This window comes from Lutjanus erythropterus, chromosome 18 (genome assembly GCF_056507025.1).
Source record: "Lutjanus erythropterus isolate fLutEry1 chromosome 18, fLutEry1.hap2, whole genome shotgun sequence".
NCBI lineage: Eukaryota > Metazoa > Chordata > Actinopteri > Lutjaniformes > Lutjanidae > Lutjanus > Lutjanus erythropterus.
In genome coordinates this window covers 21,239,118-21,254,491 of record NC_139334.1, presented here as the reverse complement: position 1 = coordinate 21,254,491, position 15,374 = coordinate 21,239,118, and the positions used below count along the sequence as shown (strand labels likewise).

The 15,374-nt window shown below is 38.3% G+C and overlaps 1 protein-coding gene across 2 annotated transcripts in view; it reads left to right on the top strand.

Annotated features, from left to right (window-relative positions):
- Positions 1-13,178, top strand: part of mta1 (metastasis associated 1) — a 59,762-nt gene extending 46,584 nt beyond the window's left edge. The window contains exons 10-18 of one of the 2 annotated variants that reach the window (XM_084743315.1): positions 997-1,071; positions 2,639-2,697; positions 3,027-3,163; positions 4,925-5,076; positions 6,084-6,273; positions 6,405-6,494; positions 7,403-7,558; positions 10,664-10,813; positions 12,540-13,178. In XM_084743315.1, coding sequence (XP_084599441.1) covers positions 997-1,071; positions 2,639-2,697; positions 3,027-3,163; positions 4,925-5,076; positions 6,084-6,273; positions 6,405-6,494; positions 7,403-7,558; positions 10,664-10,773 — 969 coding nt within the window. In that variant the 3' untranslated portion in view covers positions 10,774-10,813; positions 12,540-13,178. Of the gene's footprint in view, positions 1-996; positions 1,072-2,638; positions 2,698-3,026; positions 3,164-4,924; positions 5,077-6,083; positions 6,274-6,404; positions 6,495-7,402; positions 7,559-10,663; positions 10,814-12,536 lie in introns of both variants that reach the window. The other variant, XM_084743314.1, reaches the window with a different exon arrangement.
- Positions 13,179-15,374: the final 2,196 nt, after the last annotated feature.

Here is a 15,374-nt window from a genome sequence, read left to right as displayed (position 1 = left end):
AGACATTTCAGTTTAACTGAATTGTATATTGGAAATATGTAAAGACAACATATGAAGCAGTCAGTCTGCTGCTCATCAGCCTGTATGTGGGATGTCCATAGTCTCATTTATGTTACAGTGGGTATAATTACTGCTTCTGAGTGCAGAAACCACAGAATTAGAGTTCTGTAGCAGACATTTGGACTTCATTTAGGCATTAAGCTGATGTTATACAGAACAAACGTCAAGCACAACAGTAGTCTGTAAGCTGAGGTTGCGTCCAGCCCGTAGTAAAGAGTGACAATGTTAAAGCCAAGCACAATGACCATTTATCCAGAGAAACATTCCACAGAAATATCTTTGAGGAAACTAACTAAAACCACGAGAAAGCTGCCTTTCTGCTGCAGCCTCTCGCAGTCCTCTGTGCTTTCAGCCTGAGAAGAATGGTGCTGCCGTCTGTGGACTTCTGTACTCCACATTGTGCTAATCTCTCACTGTGTGCATCACTCCACCACCTGGTGGCCGGCTGCTGTCAGTGCTGCTCACTCAGGTTTCCACCCAGGCCTTCTCTCTCAAACAACAGGACCACACCACCACGATGGGTGGGGCCTCCGCTTGACAGCTCATTTTCCTTTCAAACTTCTTGGAGGGAACTTTACAGCACAACTTCAGTCTGTTTGAACAGATTGTGTGGCCAGTTGTGTTGTTTTGGTCATTTATATAAAGAATCACTTTGCAGAAAAATGTTTTTTGACAGATGAGTAAAACACAGTTGGCAAAAGACATTTATATATTCATGTGGGAGTGCTAAATCAACTTTTTTAAAACTTTATTTGACTATAAAAAAGATGACATGAGGGTTTTTAGCAGCTTCACAGAAAGTATCGAAATTGAAAGCTTCTCTGTCAGTCAGGAGATTGAAACCTGCCAACCTGTCAGTCACAAGTCTGCTGTCACCACTTTAATAACCACTGCACTGAAATAATGATTTATTTTGTGTCCTCTCTCCTTCTCCAGTTGCCCTGGAAATCCCTGACAAGTATTATTGAGTATTACTACATGTGGAAGACCACGGACAGATATGTTCAGCAGGTAAACCCATTCATTACACATCAGGGATTTATGAAAAAACTACTTTACTTAATGGACATTTTGTCATTTATTGGTAATTTTATTGGTATGATTTCATGATAAATTTCTATCTTTATAGCCCAATAACTGTTTGCATCTGATTTAAAGTTACTACAAGGTTATGAAATAGTTTCTTTCTGATGCCTCCATATGACCTACATAAACAAATGAGACCATCAGTGAAAATATGGACTATTTTTATGCAGTTACTCTTGAGGTGTGCCACCGGGTCGGATTCTCTGCTAATTCAGAACGAGCCTGTGTTTACGTTTTCTCAGACAAATTTTCAGTGAGTAGTACATTAACCAGGATTTTGTGGTTATTATGGTGGAAATGCTATCGCTTTTGACCACAGGGGCCTCAGACATCCTCAGAATATGAGAGCTCCTTGTAGTAGCTTTAAATTTCTTGTAGAAAAAGGAGTATAGTTAATTATTTTAACCTTGACTTAAGTATTTCTATTTTTGTTTCTGGCCAATGAATAATGTCAGACCTGAATGATCTCCTGAATGATTCTTTTTTCACAATCTGGCCAGTAACCATTTGAGTGTATGTGTTGGCAAACATCTGTATTCGGTCATCAGAGTGGCTTTAAACTGAAGGTTATAACAAAAATAATCATTAATCTGTTTTTTATTTAAAAATCTGTTTGGGGTTCTGACCTCAAGGTTGACAAATTCGCCCTTAAAGGGATAGTTTGGATGATTTGAAGTGGGTTTGTATGAAATACGTATTTATGGTCAGTGTATGACTTTACAGAAGATCGAGGTCAGGACTACGGGTGCAGGAAACAAAGCAGCTGTGTACAGGATCAGCAGCAAAATGTATTTTAGCCACTTAAAAAAATCAATGTCAGTTTAAGTGTACGCTATATTTAGAATATTTTCACCACTTTTCCTTCTCCTTCACAGCTTTTTCAGATGGGAAACTGCCTCGATATGAGCCAAATATTGCTCTCTCCAAAGACACCAGACTCTTTGGGGGAAAAAAAAAACAAAACAGTAATTTTACTGCTTGAGTTGCTTGTGTATCGCTGCTTTGATCGGTTATTTTGTTTGTGTTACTGTGTGACTTCCGCAAATTTGAACTCACCCTGTAAAATACCAAAGTCTCACAATAACACAAACTGACTAACACACTGAGGCAACTCCTGTCTTCTTGTTGTTTTTGCCAAAGAAGTCTGGTTTCTTCAGAGAGAGCTTTTTGTTTTCTTTCTATTCTCATTTCCCTTTTCACAGTTTGGCCAGTGAGAGTTTGACTATACAGTATGTTTTGGCATACATCTGTATCCAGACATCAGAGTAGCTCCAAATTAAAAATTATAACAAAACCAATTCAGTGACTTCATTATTCAAATGTAAAAATCTGTTTTAAACTGTTTTAAAATCAAGAAAATCTGTATGAGGTTCTGAAGTCAAAGTTGAAATATTCAACCTTAAATACTGTTTTGTTTTTTTGTTTTTTTTACAATGGAACTAACCTCTCTAATCTCACTATTCTTTCTCCTCACCCTCTTTCTTCGCTTCAGAAACGATTAAAAGCAGCCGAGGCAGAAAGCAAGTTGAAACAGGTCTACATCCCTAACTAGTGAGTACCTCATTGTGAGTTTTTGTGTGAAATATCAGGTTCAAATATATTCTTCACAGGTCATTTGTGTAACTTTCTTTCATCTGAACACACTGAAGTATGAAGAAAGAGTTGTTCTGTTCTTTAAAAGTCAGACGTGCTGCTGTTGTCTGAGCACAAACCTTTTCTTTCACTTTATTAGTATTCATGACGCCTCTCAGTACAGTATCAGTATAATGCTGTCTCTGGCAGAAGGCTGATGAATGTTGTCTATTCTCTTTGGCCTGCATTATCTCTGCTGGTCTGACACCCTCTCCCCCCCTCCTCTCTTTGCTCCCGTGCCCCTCCAGTAACAAGCCAAACCCCAACCAGCTGAGTAACAATGTAAAGCCAGCTCTGGTGAATGGAGCGGCGGGTGCAGCGGTCCCAGGACCTCCAGGCTCAGGGCAGACCCCCAGCCTTGGCAGAGCCTGTGAAAGCTGCTACAGTAAGTCACGTGCTGCAGTCCTGTAACTGCTGTTTCTTTGCTTTGAAATTAACATTCATAAGTTTTGGCCTGATTTATTTAGATTTTAGTAAGTCATGGCTAAATCGTACATGATGAACTTAGGATAATTGCTCCGGCATTTACAGGTGCAGTCATATGTAAAAGAGGCTGTTACGTATTGAATATTCTTTTACCTTGAATTAAAAATACAACCTTAAAAAGTTTTTTGTTTAGGTTATGTTTTAAGAATCAGATTACAGATAGATTTATTAATTCACAAGCTTTTTCTTTGCTCAGAGGAGTCCTTTAAATACAATAGACAAAACAACTAACGTAACATAAATGCAGGTTAATGGCCAAAAAAATAGGGAAAAAATGTTTTTGAATTCAACCAGCCTAATGTGGACTCAAGTCTCACTGTGTTGTGCATTTGTGATTTAGTTTACTACATTGTTACTAGAGCCGGATGAATATGTCAATCGGCCAATAAAATTTAATTTACATTTGAATTTAAAATGATTAAAAATACCAGTGAAGGGTTACTGTTTCAGTGAGCTGGGGTGTTTCTCAAAAAGCAAACAAACTCTGAACTTAACCCTGAACTCTGAGTTGATAAACCCTGAGATGTTAAACTGCGTTCCAGAAAGAGCTGATCCGAGTCAGTTTAATCAACTTGGAGTATGTTAACTCCGAGTTAAGCGTGTGCGCGATGAATGAAAAAAGTCGCCATCAGTGGAGCTCCAATACTAAGATTCACCATGGCAGTGGTTAATAAAAGGCAGAGCCTCCTTTTTAATCCAGTGGTGATAGAAATATTAATGCATGTGTATGCTGACTGTGCATATTTATCTTTTAAAAAAAGAGCCTGCGTCAGAGCAGGGAAGATGTCCAGTTAAGGTTCACAGAGACAGTTCCCATGGTAACTGACCCAGAGCCCAGAGTTTCCCTCATCTCAGGGTTAACAAAGTCAGAGTTTTCACTAAACGTGCTTTCTGGAATACACCCTGTTGTCATTTTGGACAGTAAAGTTTATTTTTTAACTGTAAAATATCCTGCCACCATTATGTATCTTTGATAAGCACAATTGAGGCGTCTTTGTTATATTGGCTGACTAGTCAGTATCAGAATTTTTTTTTACTTTCAAATATTGTTATCAGCTCCAAAAATCCAGCATTGATCGGGCTCTTATGGTAACAGAATTTATTTTACTGACTGCATTCTGTTGTCATTGTAAGATCTAACTTAACATCCAACAATAATATTTCAACAATCAGATACTGAACTGATCAAGCAACTCTTGTTCTTCAGTAATTCTTCTCCTCTGTGTTTTCATTAACACACCTTTGCAATAGACCACTAACTTAAATTAGAACATTAACTTACAGGGGGTACGTTTTCATTTTAAAACAGATCATTTAAAGAGCTGTACTCTCTGCATGTGGCACACATTTGATCCCCCCCCCCCCCCCCCCGTTTATTAAACTGGAGAGGAGAGAATATCATTACGTGCCCTGCAGCAGAGTATTGTTTGAATTATTTTAGTGGTTGTAGTTAATTCAGTGATGAATGATTAAAGGTTGTGCTCTCGCTTGCATGCACACAAGCACGTGTTCATGATTATGTGGGGATTATGAGCGATCTCAGGCATGTTTTGTGTGTATGTGTGTTCACTGCGTTCACGTCCTTTTTTTATGTCCATGCTTGTGTGTGTGTGTGTGTGTGTGTGTGTGTGTGTGTGTGTGTGTGTGTGTGTGTGTGTAGCCAGCAGCTCCTACCAGTGGTACTCATGGGGACCTCCCAACATGCAGTGTCGCCTGTGCGCTTCATGCTGGACCTACTGGAAAAAGTATGGAGGCCTGAAAATGCCCACAAGACTGGATGGAGAGAGGCCTGGACCCAACCGCAACAACATGGTACACACACAACCACACACACACATGTGCAGTCTACTGTACCCTTAAAGGAACAATTCATCCTCCAGATAAAACCTTTTTCTTTTCAACGTCATGCATGTTGAACCACTAGTAAAAAATATATTAATAAATATTTATTAATTTGCTGATTGTTTAATTTTACTTATTTATTTGAAAGGGACGATACATGTAGGAATTGTTCCATTTAATACAAATTTAGGCAGCAATGACGTTATGTTTCTACTTCATTGGAAAGCTGCTAGACACAAAAATGTTTAAGCCTTGATTTAAATGAGCTGACAGTTTCAGCCGACCTCAGGTATTTAGGAAGTTTGTTCCACAGGTGGGAACATAATCATTCGTTTTAGCCGTGTACATGTCTCAAATGACTAGTTATCTGGCGTTCTGTTACAGTTAAAAATAGACTAACTCATTGTCTGGGTATTTTAGGGAAGTTATCCATAAGTTTAACTCTCGACTGTAACCGTTTCAAAACTCTGCTGCTGGTACAGACTCTCAGGTCACACTGTTTCCTAACAGTCCTCACAGGTAACCACACAGCCTGTTGAGGAGTAAATACTGCATTCCCATTTGTGTACTGTGTCAATAAGCCAGATTAAGTACCACATACACTCTGAATATTTGCCAACCTGATGAAGGCTATATATTGTTCAGCATTGACCTGAAGTAAATTATTAGCCCCTAAATGACTGTTGCAGGCTGCATTAGCCGGGCCAGCGTGTTAAATGGATGAAGCATTTTGGGAGGATTCCAGTCAGCTCCATTTTGCCAACCAGCATCAATAAATCAGAGTAATTAAATCCATTTCAGATGACAATTCACTCCAAATGTTTTCTTTTGTCATCAGGTCCTGTCATTAGGTGATAATTCGACTTGTCCTCAGTCCATCAGTGTTCATTAGATCGAGCGTAATCTGTTAAAGCCACAAACACACATTGATGTGTAATTGTGGCATCTAACTGTTGTTAATCTGTTTGTGCCTCCAGAGTCCCCACGGCCTGCCCCTGCGACACAGCGGCAGCCCCAAGTTCGCAGTGAAGACGCGACAGGCTTTCTACCTGCAGACCACCGGCCTGACGCGGATGGCACGCCGCCTCTGCCAGGACATCATCAGACCGCGTTATCTGGCCAGGCACCCCTACCTCCCAGTCAACACAGCAGCCATCAAGGCAGAATGTGAGGATCTGATCCCACGACTGTTTGTGACTTCACATAGACTGTGTTTCTTAAAAAGGCTATTTTTTGTCCTTACAGATGGACTGTGTAGTCCAGTAAGCTTTTACTTACTGTGTTTTTTTTTTCAACAGGTGCCCTGCGGTTGCCAGATGGCCCAAAAAAGCCTTTGCCACTGAAACCTGTGGATCGTAAACCTCTGGAGTCTGTGGTTCGGTATTTAGGTAAGAAGAAGTCGGCCACCCACTGTATTCTCAGACAGTTTTTACTGGGTGTGGTGCTGTTGTTGGATAGTCACTTTTTAGCCGCGTCAGTAACGTGGCTCTATGGATGACAGTATCGGTCAGTCTGTCCTCCAGTTTGGTCCTGACTGAACTGTCTCAACAAATTACATTTTTGGTCCCCAGAGCCTTAAAGACTTTGCTGATCCCCTGACTTTTCCTCTTCAATTCACATTTGTGGCTTTGAATGAAATGCCTCAACAACTTTTGGATGGATAGTTTTGAAATTTAGTACAAGAACCCAAAATATCACCATTTGACGTCCTGGTATGTTTCTGATGTGTTTATGAACAGTTCGGACAAATCCTACCGATTCTGCCTTTAAGTCTGCTGCTCTTAAATTGATTGATTTATTTCTATATGCTATTGGCAAATTTTCTGGCACCCATTCCCATTTCAAATTTATGATCAAATACAATTCAACAAAATACTCAGGTGGGTAAGAACGGACTTGGCTGTCAGTGCATGTTTCATTAATCCCACGCAGGATTTTCTTATTTTCCCTTTGTTTCTTTTTTAAGAACAAATGTGAGAGAAAATAAGAAAACACTCATGCATGAGGCCCATTGATTCTGTGAAAAGAAAATAATTTTGCTCTTTTCAAAAGATTAAAATAATGATTGCATTAGTTTATTTTCAGAAAGTACGTTCAGAAACTTTTTTGATTCTTCTAAATTAATAGCAACCAGCATGTTGGATGTATTTCACAACTTGTTCAACTCTGTTTATCTAAAACGAGCTGCTTTCTGTCTATTTTACCCTCCTCTCTGTTTCTTACTTTCCCCTTTTCCCCCACCGCCTCTCTTCATGTTTCTTCCTCTCTCACTTTGTCTCGGCTCTGTCACCTACAGAAGCACATCCCCGTCCTGCTAAACCCGACCCCCCGATTCGTGGAGGGTCCATCTCTACAGGCAGCCTGACACCCATCAAGTCCTCCCCCATCCTCAACAACGGCTCACCCACCATCCTGGGCAAACGCACCTACGAACAGCACAACGGACTGGATGGTGAGTGAGAGAGAGGAGTTAGTGTGTGTGTCTGTGCTCTGCATTATGATGATGGAGCTTTTTGACTGATAATATCTTGTATCATCATTATATATTCAGATTTTAGTTTCCACAATTAGTTTCAGCACTAAAGAACATTAGCACATTGTAAAACATCTAATTTGATTAAAAGTTGAAAGTAGTTGAAAACAAGAATGATAGATGTAAAAACTACATTGAAAGAAAAAAAATATCATGATAATCATGATCTCCTATTCTAAATTACTAATTACTTGTTAGTTTTAATGAGACTTTTAATGAGATATGATATTTTACAAAAGAAATTACTTGAATTAAACTCCAGCTGCTGTGTTTTTATGTTTTTTATGTGCAAATTTGACTCTAAAGGCAGCTGCTCATCTGTACGAAATTACTGGAGTAGAATAATGCAGTCATCATTAGCTTTTAAACTAATTTGAATGTTTATCATGTCATTTTTTTAGTTAGCACAGCCTAATTTTAATTATTTTAATGCTAATGTTTATGTGAAAAGTAATGCATCTTAGTTTAGTTTTTAATGTGTTTGCCAAGCATTGATCATTTTATTATTTAAGGAGAATGTAAAGGCAGATTTGAGCTCTGTGGCTCACTCGATGGTCACAAAACACAGTTAAGATCCACTGCCGAAGGGTTAAGAGTTTGTGCGGGGCTCTTATTTTTTTGGGTTATGTCCCACTTTCCCCTCTCCCCTGTGAAATGAGAGAGGGGAAGAGACAGACTGAGAGATCAAGAGAGTGAGAGTATGCCAGAGAAAGACAGAGAGGCAGAGAGGATCGGATCGGCCTTGCTGCTTTAGCTGGAGGCTACAGTCTATGTTGTCATGGTAACAGCGGAGAGGAAGAGGAGGAGGAGGGCTCGGTAAGTGTATCCTGAGGGAGAGCATCTCCACTGGTCTGTGAGCCCACCTCAGACCCAGGCTGGGAAAACACACCAGGAGGAGATTTGGGTTGGAAAGCAGCCAGACTTGAGTATAAGGGATTAGTTTTTATTTATTTTTTTAATTTTATCATCATTATTATTATTATTTTACCAGCAGTTTGTCACTTCAGTGATTTATGTTTTTATTTTTCTTATTTTTTAAATTGGTAATTGTAACGATTGCAGCTTTATTTCTTTTGTTTTATTCATGTGTTCCACAGTCCTCTTTAGCAGCGTCGGTCGACTCTGTTTTCTCAGTGAACTGATCTTTTTCACTGAAACTTAAAGCAGTAGTTCAATATTTTGGTTGAGACCAGGAGGCTTGATGCAGGGGGAACAGTTAGCCTGGCCTTCAGAAATCCACCTGCTTATAACTCCAAAGTTTAACAATGAGCATGTTGTATCTTATGAGCTTTATCTAAACACAAACATAACAGTAAAAACAACAATTTGTAACTGTAACTATTTCTTCTCTCTAAACGTTTCCTGTTCTAGCGCTGCTTCCAATAAGGTTTTTAAATGAAGCTTTGGATGTCCGCTGTCATATTTTGATTCTTTTTTCCCCCTTGTTTTGTTGTTGTTGATTGTTGATAATAATGATTATATACAGTATGACAAAGGTAAAAAAAAAAGAAAGAGACCAGGAGAAAAAGGAGGGAACTAAGGAAATGAATAAGCAAAAATAAAGTTAAATAACAGGAGGAAAGGAGAGAGCGAGAGAAAACAGTTGGTGGAGTCAGTCAGTGGCGCACAGTACATACAAAAATATGCAGAAATCACATCTCCCATAATGTATAATGGAGGGAAGGAGCAGGCTGTATGATATGATTAAATATGAGATGGTAAAAATAAAGAACAAAATCATCAATTTGAAAAAAGTGATTCATTGCATTAAATGAGTCTTTTTTTGTTAAATAAACTTTCAGAAATTAGTATAGCGTGTCATTTTCGTCCACATAAATGTCATTTATGATGCTATCAGAGAGCTGCTAGACGACCACGTTAATGCAGGCCCGTGCCTCTTTGTGTGCAGTAAGTGACTGCAGTGAAAATGTTTTTTAAAGGATACACACAAACAAACTTTACAATGCTCTGGTGTTAATGGAAATGTTTGGATCAGAAACAGTCCTACACTGCCATCACTGGAATTGTACAAACAGTGTAGTATTAGTGATATAAGAATATCTTTATCTGCAATAAAGAAATACAGAATGTTAAACAAAGTGAAAAGATGTGCAAAAAGGGGAGAAAAAAGCTGCACACATGTCAGTTTAGAATTTGAATGTCAACATTATGAACAAAGCTTTGATCTATTCAGCACAGCTCTGTCCTTTACTTTGAAGAGTTGCCTTTTGTTTTGGATCTGTGTTGACACTGAATGAAGCCATCTTTTGCCGTATCGTCGGTGTCAAACCTCACAGGTGGAGCAAACCACACAGAGGCTGTTTCTGCAGACCTGGTTGATTTCATCTGTGTAACATAATGAGAATTACTGCTTCATGGACAGTGGTTGTTGTTGCAGAACAAACTCCCTGGCTGAATGCTAAATTATTAAGAATATGTCTTTGTGTGAGTCAGAGTCTGAACAATATGTTAATGAATATTTATAAAGGTAATTTGCTGAATGTTTTATTGTTAACTCGTATTTGGTTAAAAAAAAAAAAAAAAAAAAAAACAGGCTGCTGTTTGTTTCTGTGCAAAGCAAGTTAAGAGGAGAGTGTATTCTAACTGTTGATAAGGTTTTGTGTGAATTGGATGAAAGATTGAAAACTAACCTTTACATGATGTAACTGATAATTCATTGCTGTCAATTAGATGTTGCTCAATTTAAAAAAAAAAAAGAAAGACAGACCTGACCAGTGGAAATTGATAACATTGATGATCTCTGATGGAGGAAGTAAAATGACATCAGTCCTACTGTGGGAAGATTTTATGGATGTGTTTTTTATGATCAGGTTAGAGTAATCAAATATCAAAACAAATGATTAATAAGGTATATTCATATTTATTCTGCAGATGTACTGAAGGAATTAGTACTTTATGAAGCCACCAGGGGGCAGAAGATTTTGTCCCTTAGTGAATTCAGTGGTATCAGTGCACTGATGTGTGTGTGTGTGTGTGTGACCAGCATCTCTTCCTCCTCTGCAGGCACTAAATCCAAAGCCCTGACTCCACAGTGGGACATCATGGCCAAACGGGTGAGCGACGCAGGGCGGCCCTCGGTCTCCCTGCAGGACGAGGTACATGAGCTGGACTGAACGCTCTGCGGGAATGACCTCTACTACAAACCCCGCTGAGGTGAGACACGCCGCTGCGTCTCTCTGATCATCATCTCTGCTTATGACATGTTGGGGTTTTTTCTTGCTCCTTTTGCCACAAGGTTTCTAAAATAAAATTGACAGTGAGGTGCCGGATATTGGAAAGGGATTTAGATTTTGTGATTTTAGGATGCTTTCACCTGTACTTTTGTTGATTCAGGAAGAAAAAGTAATATTGCCTGGTGCAGTTTATGTTCACATGGAGTTGAACTCATTCATTGGTTAGTTTTAGTGATGTCATCCTGCATTTATTGCTGCTACTATCAGGAAGTTATACTGCACTTTATCATCCCTGATGGTTTCATTTATCTTCTCTGATATGACAAAGTGATCACAACTGATTACAGATAACTGATTGTCGTCATTATTAGTCACGACTGCAGCTGGATCTTGTAAATCACAAGTAGTGACAGAACAAACAGGAGGCTTTTTGTACTGTAATATTACTTTAGGGTAGCTTCTTTTCACTTGTTTCACTCTCTTTTTTGGGGGGAAATTGGTGGAAAAAGATCAAAATACTACACTTCTGTTGCAGCCAAAAAAGAAGTGTGGTAGTTTTTGGAGAGTTTTCCTAAGAAAATATGTACTTGGACACTTTCTGATCATGGAAAAGTCGTAGTACTCGTCGTAATTACAAAAGTAGCATAAACATCACTTGTACAGATCAGCAGAAGAGTTTACAATCAGCAGTTAAGTTTAAATTAATACTAAAATCACATAATTACTGTGACAGCATCCTGTGGTTTGTCAGCTTTGCTTCCTCACACACAAACAAACCTGAGTCTGCCTGGTAAAGCAGAGAGGTGCCCGTTTTACTATATTTTACTGCGGTGATTAGCATCCAGATGGTAACAACCACCAACAATTTCTATTACTGTCAATTACCGTACAGCTCTCCTGTCTTCATTAGCAGTTATAATTTGATTAGCCACAGGGGAGTAACTTTTTAAGAAGTCCTACAGAGGCAGAGCAGCCTCAGCAGGACCAGAGATCCAGACTGCTGTCTGTCTGGCCTGAGCTGCTGTGGCCCAATAACCGTCACAGCGAAGTAGTATGTGTTCAGAAGCTTTGAGACAGACGTGGGTCGGATCATGCACTGAGAGCAGCGCTGGCTTAGCTTAAAATCAGTCAGCACATAACAAGACATAACGCAACACGCCACTACGACATGCAGCACAATAATTGTTTTATTTCTATTTTCTATATTATAATGATTGTCGGAAGCCAAAATTGTTATTGAAATTGATATTCAATTAATCGTCCAGCCCTAATTTATGTTTGTGTTAAAATTTTTGTTCGCTTATTATATTCAAGACCTTAGTGATCACAAGGAGAGGATGACTTAATAAGCTGCATTTATTGGATAAAAATAAGCCATGTAACCTTTGACCTTTGCACATCTTGAACACTGTATTACCTCCATCTCTCTGTCTTACTTCAGAAGTCCCCACAAACACAAATCATTAATTCCTGAATCAGTGATTATTTGGTTTTATTTTTGGTATAAAATAAGTGATTTCTGGTGGCCCACCAGGCCTGTACAGTCATAAGAGAAACACTGGTATCATAGAAGATGATGAATGAATTCTTTGTTGATTTATCTGTGCTCATGCTGATCACATTGCGAGGGAAGAGCACCTGAAACGTACAATTGTTCTTTGACAACAAGAGACTCATAATCACCTCCTTTGTGTGTTTTTCAGCAGAGGGGGACATGAAATGGAAAGGCGTTTCCAGTAAATCAAAGCCGTGGGCAGCTGAGAGAAGTTGAAGCTGAGAAGGAGACGACAGCATTGGCCACATTTCTTCAGTCAGCACGGGTCTGTCACGCTGCTGAAGACCAATCGATAATCGATCAGTTCGGCTGTGGTCAATCAGAAGATGAGCCTGACTGTACAGGACTGTGTTTATTACTTACATTTCTCGTTATAACTGTCATTGTAATTATTGTTATTGTTATTATAATTTTTTACCAACTATAACTCAGCTTATTGTTTGTCGATCAAACGATGGAACTTGTAAAGTTTCATGAAAAATGCTTGCAGAGCCCCGTGGAAAAGGGTGGAAGGACTGTAACATAAGCCACTTGCATCTTCTATGTTTTTTGTTTTTTAACGAGTTAAATTCAACGAGGAGACGCACTTTTATTTCAGCGACACGAGTTAACTCCTCGTCTTTTGTTTCAATGAATTTGAATGCTTTACGGGAAATCTTATGTTTTGTGAGCCGGCCCTGATCTTCGGCCAGAGAGGTTTAACTTATTGAGAAAGACTTGCTGTTTTTTCTACCTTTTTCACAAGTAATGCATCTATGCTTAGATGATGTAATTAAAAAAGATAATTGATTTTCCCTTCTTCTTTTGGTGTCTGTGCACAGAGGTGATTGTTCTTTTTTTCCAAGCTCACACAGGTCTGCAGACAGGGTAAATGCAAAACAACTAACGCTTTTCATTCCATAATTGCTTTATATGTTTTGTGCCTAAGAATAAGAAAAGATTAAATGCACAAACACAACAATGTTTTGTAAGCAAAAGTCAAAAAAACAACTATAAAGCAGCATTGTTCTGCTTTCATGTCCACTCATTTTGTCAACGTGTTTCTTTATTTTATGTTCATTAGGAGCTTCTCTTTGGAAACATCAGTCACAGAGGTTCTGTTGAATGAAATGAAAGACAAGAAAATACACAACCCCAATTCCAAGAAGTTGGGACGGTTTCTAAAATGTGAATAAAACAATTATTTGTAAATCATTTTTAATGATCATCATATTTAATGTTCAAACTGATAAACTTTATTGATTTTTTGTAAATATACACTTATTCTAACTTTGACAGCAACATGTTCTTAAAAAAAGTTGGGACAGGAGCATCAAAAGACTGGGAAAGTTATGAAGAGCTCAAAAAATTGGAACATTATTTGGAACATTCAGCAGGTTAATTGTTAACAGGTGATAGAATCATGATTGAATATTAAAGCAGCATCCTCAAGGCGCAGTCATTCACGAGCATCGATGAGGTTCACCACTGTGTGAAAAACTGTGCGCAAAAAGTCCAACAGTTTAAGAACATTTCTCAACACTGAACTGCAGGAATTTACAGATTTCACCGTATAATCCATAATGTCATTAAATTGGATAAATCTCTGCATGCAAGGGGCTGAAACCCAACATTTAATGCCTGACCTTTGACCCCTCAGGCAGCACGGCATTTAAAAACCCACAGAATTGTATAAAGAATACTAGGTGGGCTCAGGAACACTTTTGAAAAGTGTTGTTAGTAAAACCAGTTTGTTGCTGCGTCTACAAACACGAGTCAAGACTGTGTCATGCAAATTAAGCCATATATGAGCATAATCAAGGAACGCTGCAGACTTCTCTGAGGCCTGAGTTCATCTGAGATGGACTGACACAAAGTGGAAGTGTGCTGTGGTCTGACGAGTCCGCATTTCAGATCGTTTCCAGAAATCACAGACATCCTCCAGGCTAAAGAGGAGAAGGACCATCCAGATTGTTACCAGCGCTAACTTCAAAAGTCATCTGTGATGGTACGGAGGTGCATCATTCAATATACCGATACAGGTTTTGGAGCAACATATGCTGCCATCCAGACGACATTTTTCAGAGATGTCCCTGCTTATTTCAGCAAGACGATGTCAAGACAATCTGCACGAGTTACAACGACGTGGTTTCATAGTGAAAGAGTTCAGGTACTATACTGACCTGGGTGATGTTAAAAGGTGACGTATCACAGTGATAAACATGCTCTTGTCCAGACTTTTTATGAACCTGTTGCAGTCATCATCAAAATTAGTTTTTATTACAAAAAAAAACAACATCCCAACTTTTTTGGAACTGGGCTGCACGAATTCATCTGCTGACAGTTATTTTTCTGCCTCTGTTCATTTAGATATTGAACTTGAGAGTTCATTCTTGTCTTAAGAAACAAAAGAATGAAACTATAACAAACTCAAACTTTATTATTCACTTATTATAACTTATTATAACTTTAGGTCAAAATGACAAACATACACATAAAGGAATAGAATAACAATACCACGAGCTGAAAACAACAGAAATAGATGAGAAAATAAATAAATGTAATAAAAATAAACAATAAAAAATATAACAAATGGCTAAATCTACACACACACATACATATCCACATAGACACACACACATAATTATTTGTTCCTTTACACAGATGAAAAATGAACATACTCACATCCCTTTATTAGACCGTTATCGTTGTCCAATATTATTTTTAACTCCAGCCTTCACGCTGACTCAAAGTAGCCCACCCACGTTCAAAAATGTAATTCTGTTCTTTATTCTTATTAAAATCATTTTTGAGAACCCACTGATACTTAAAAAAATAAAAAAAAAACATTTGAAACCATCAGTGTAAAATGAGCAAATGGTCAGTTTATAAGATTATTAAAATACATTATTTAACACACTGGGAAAATCAAGATTATTATTATAACAATTATTATTGAATCTATATATAAAATATAAGATAAGGAAAGAAAATGATTGTTATTCTT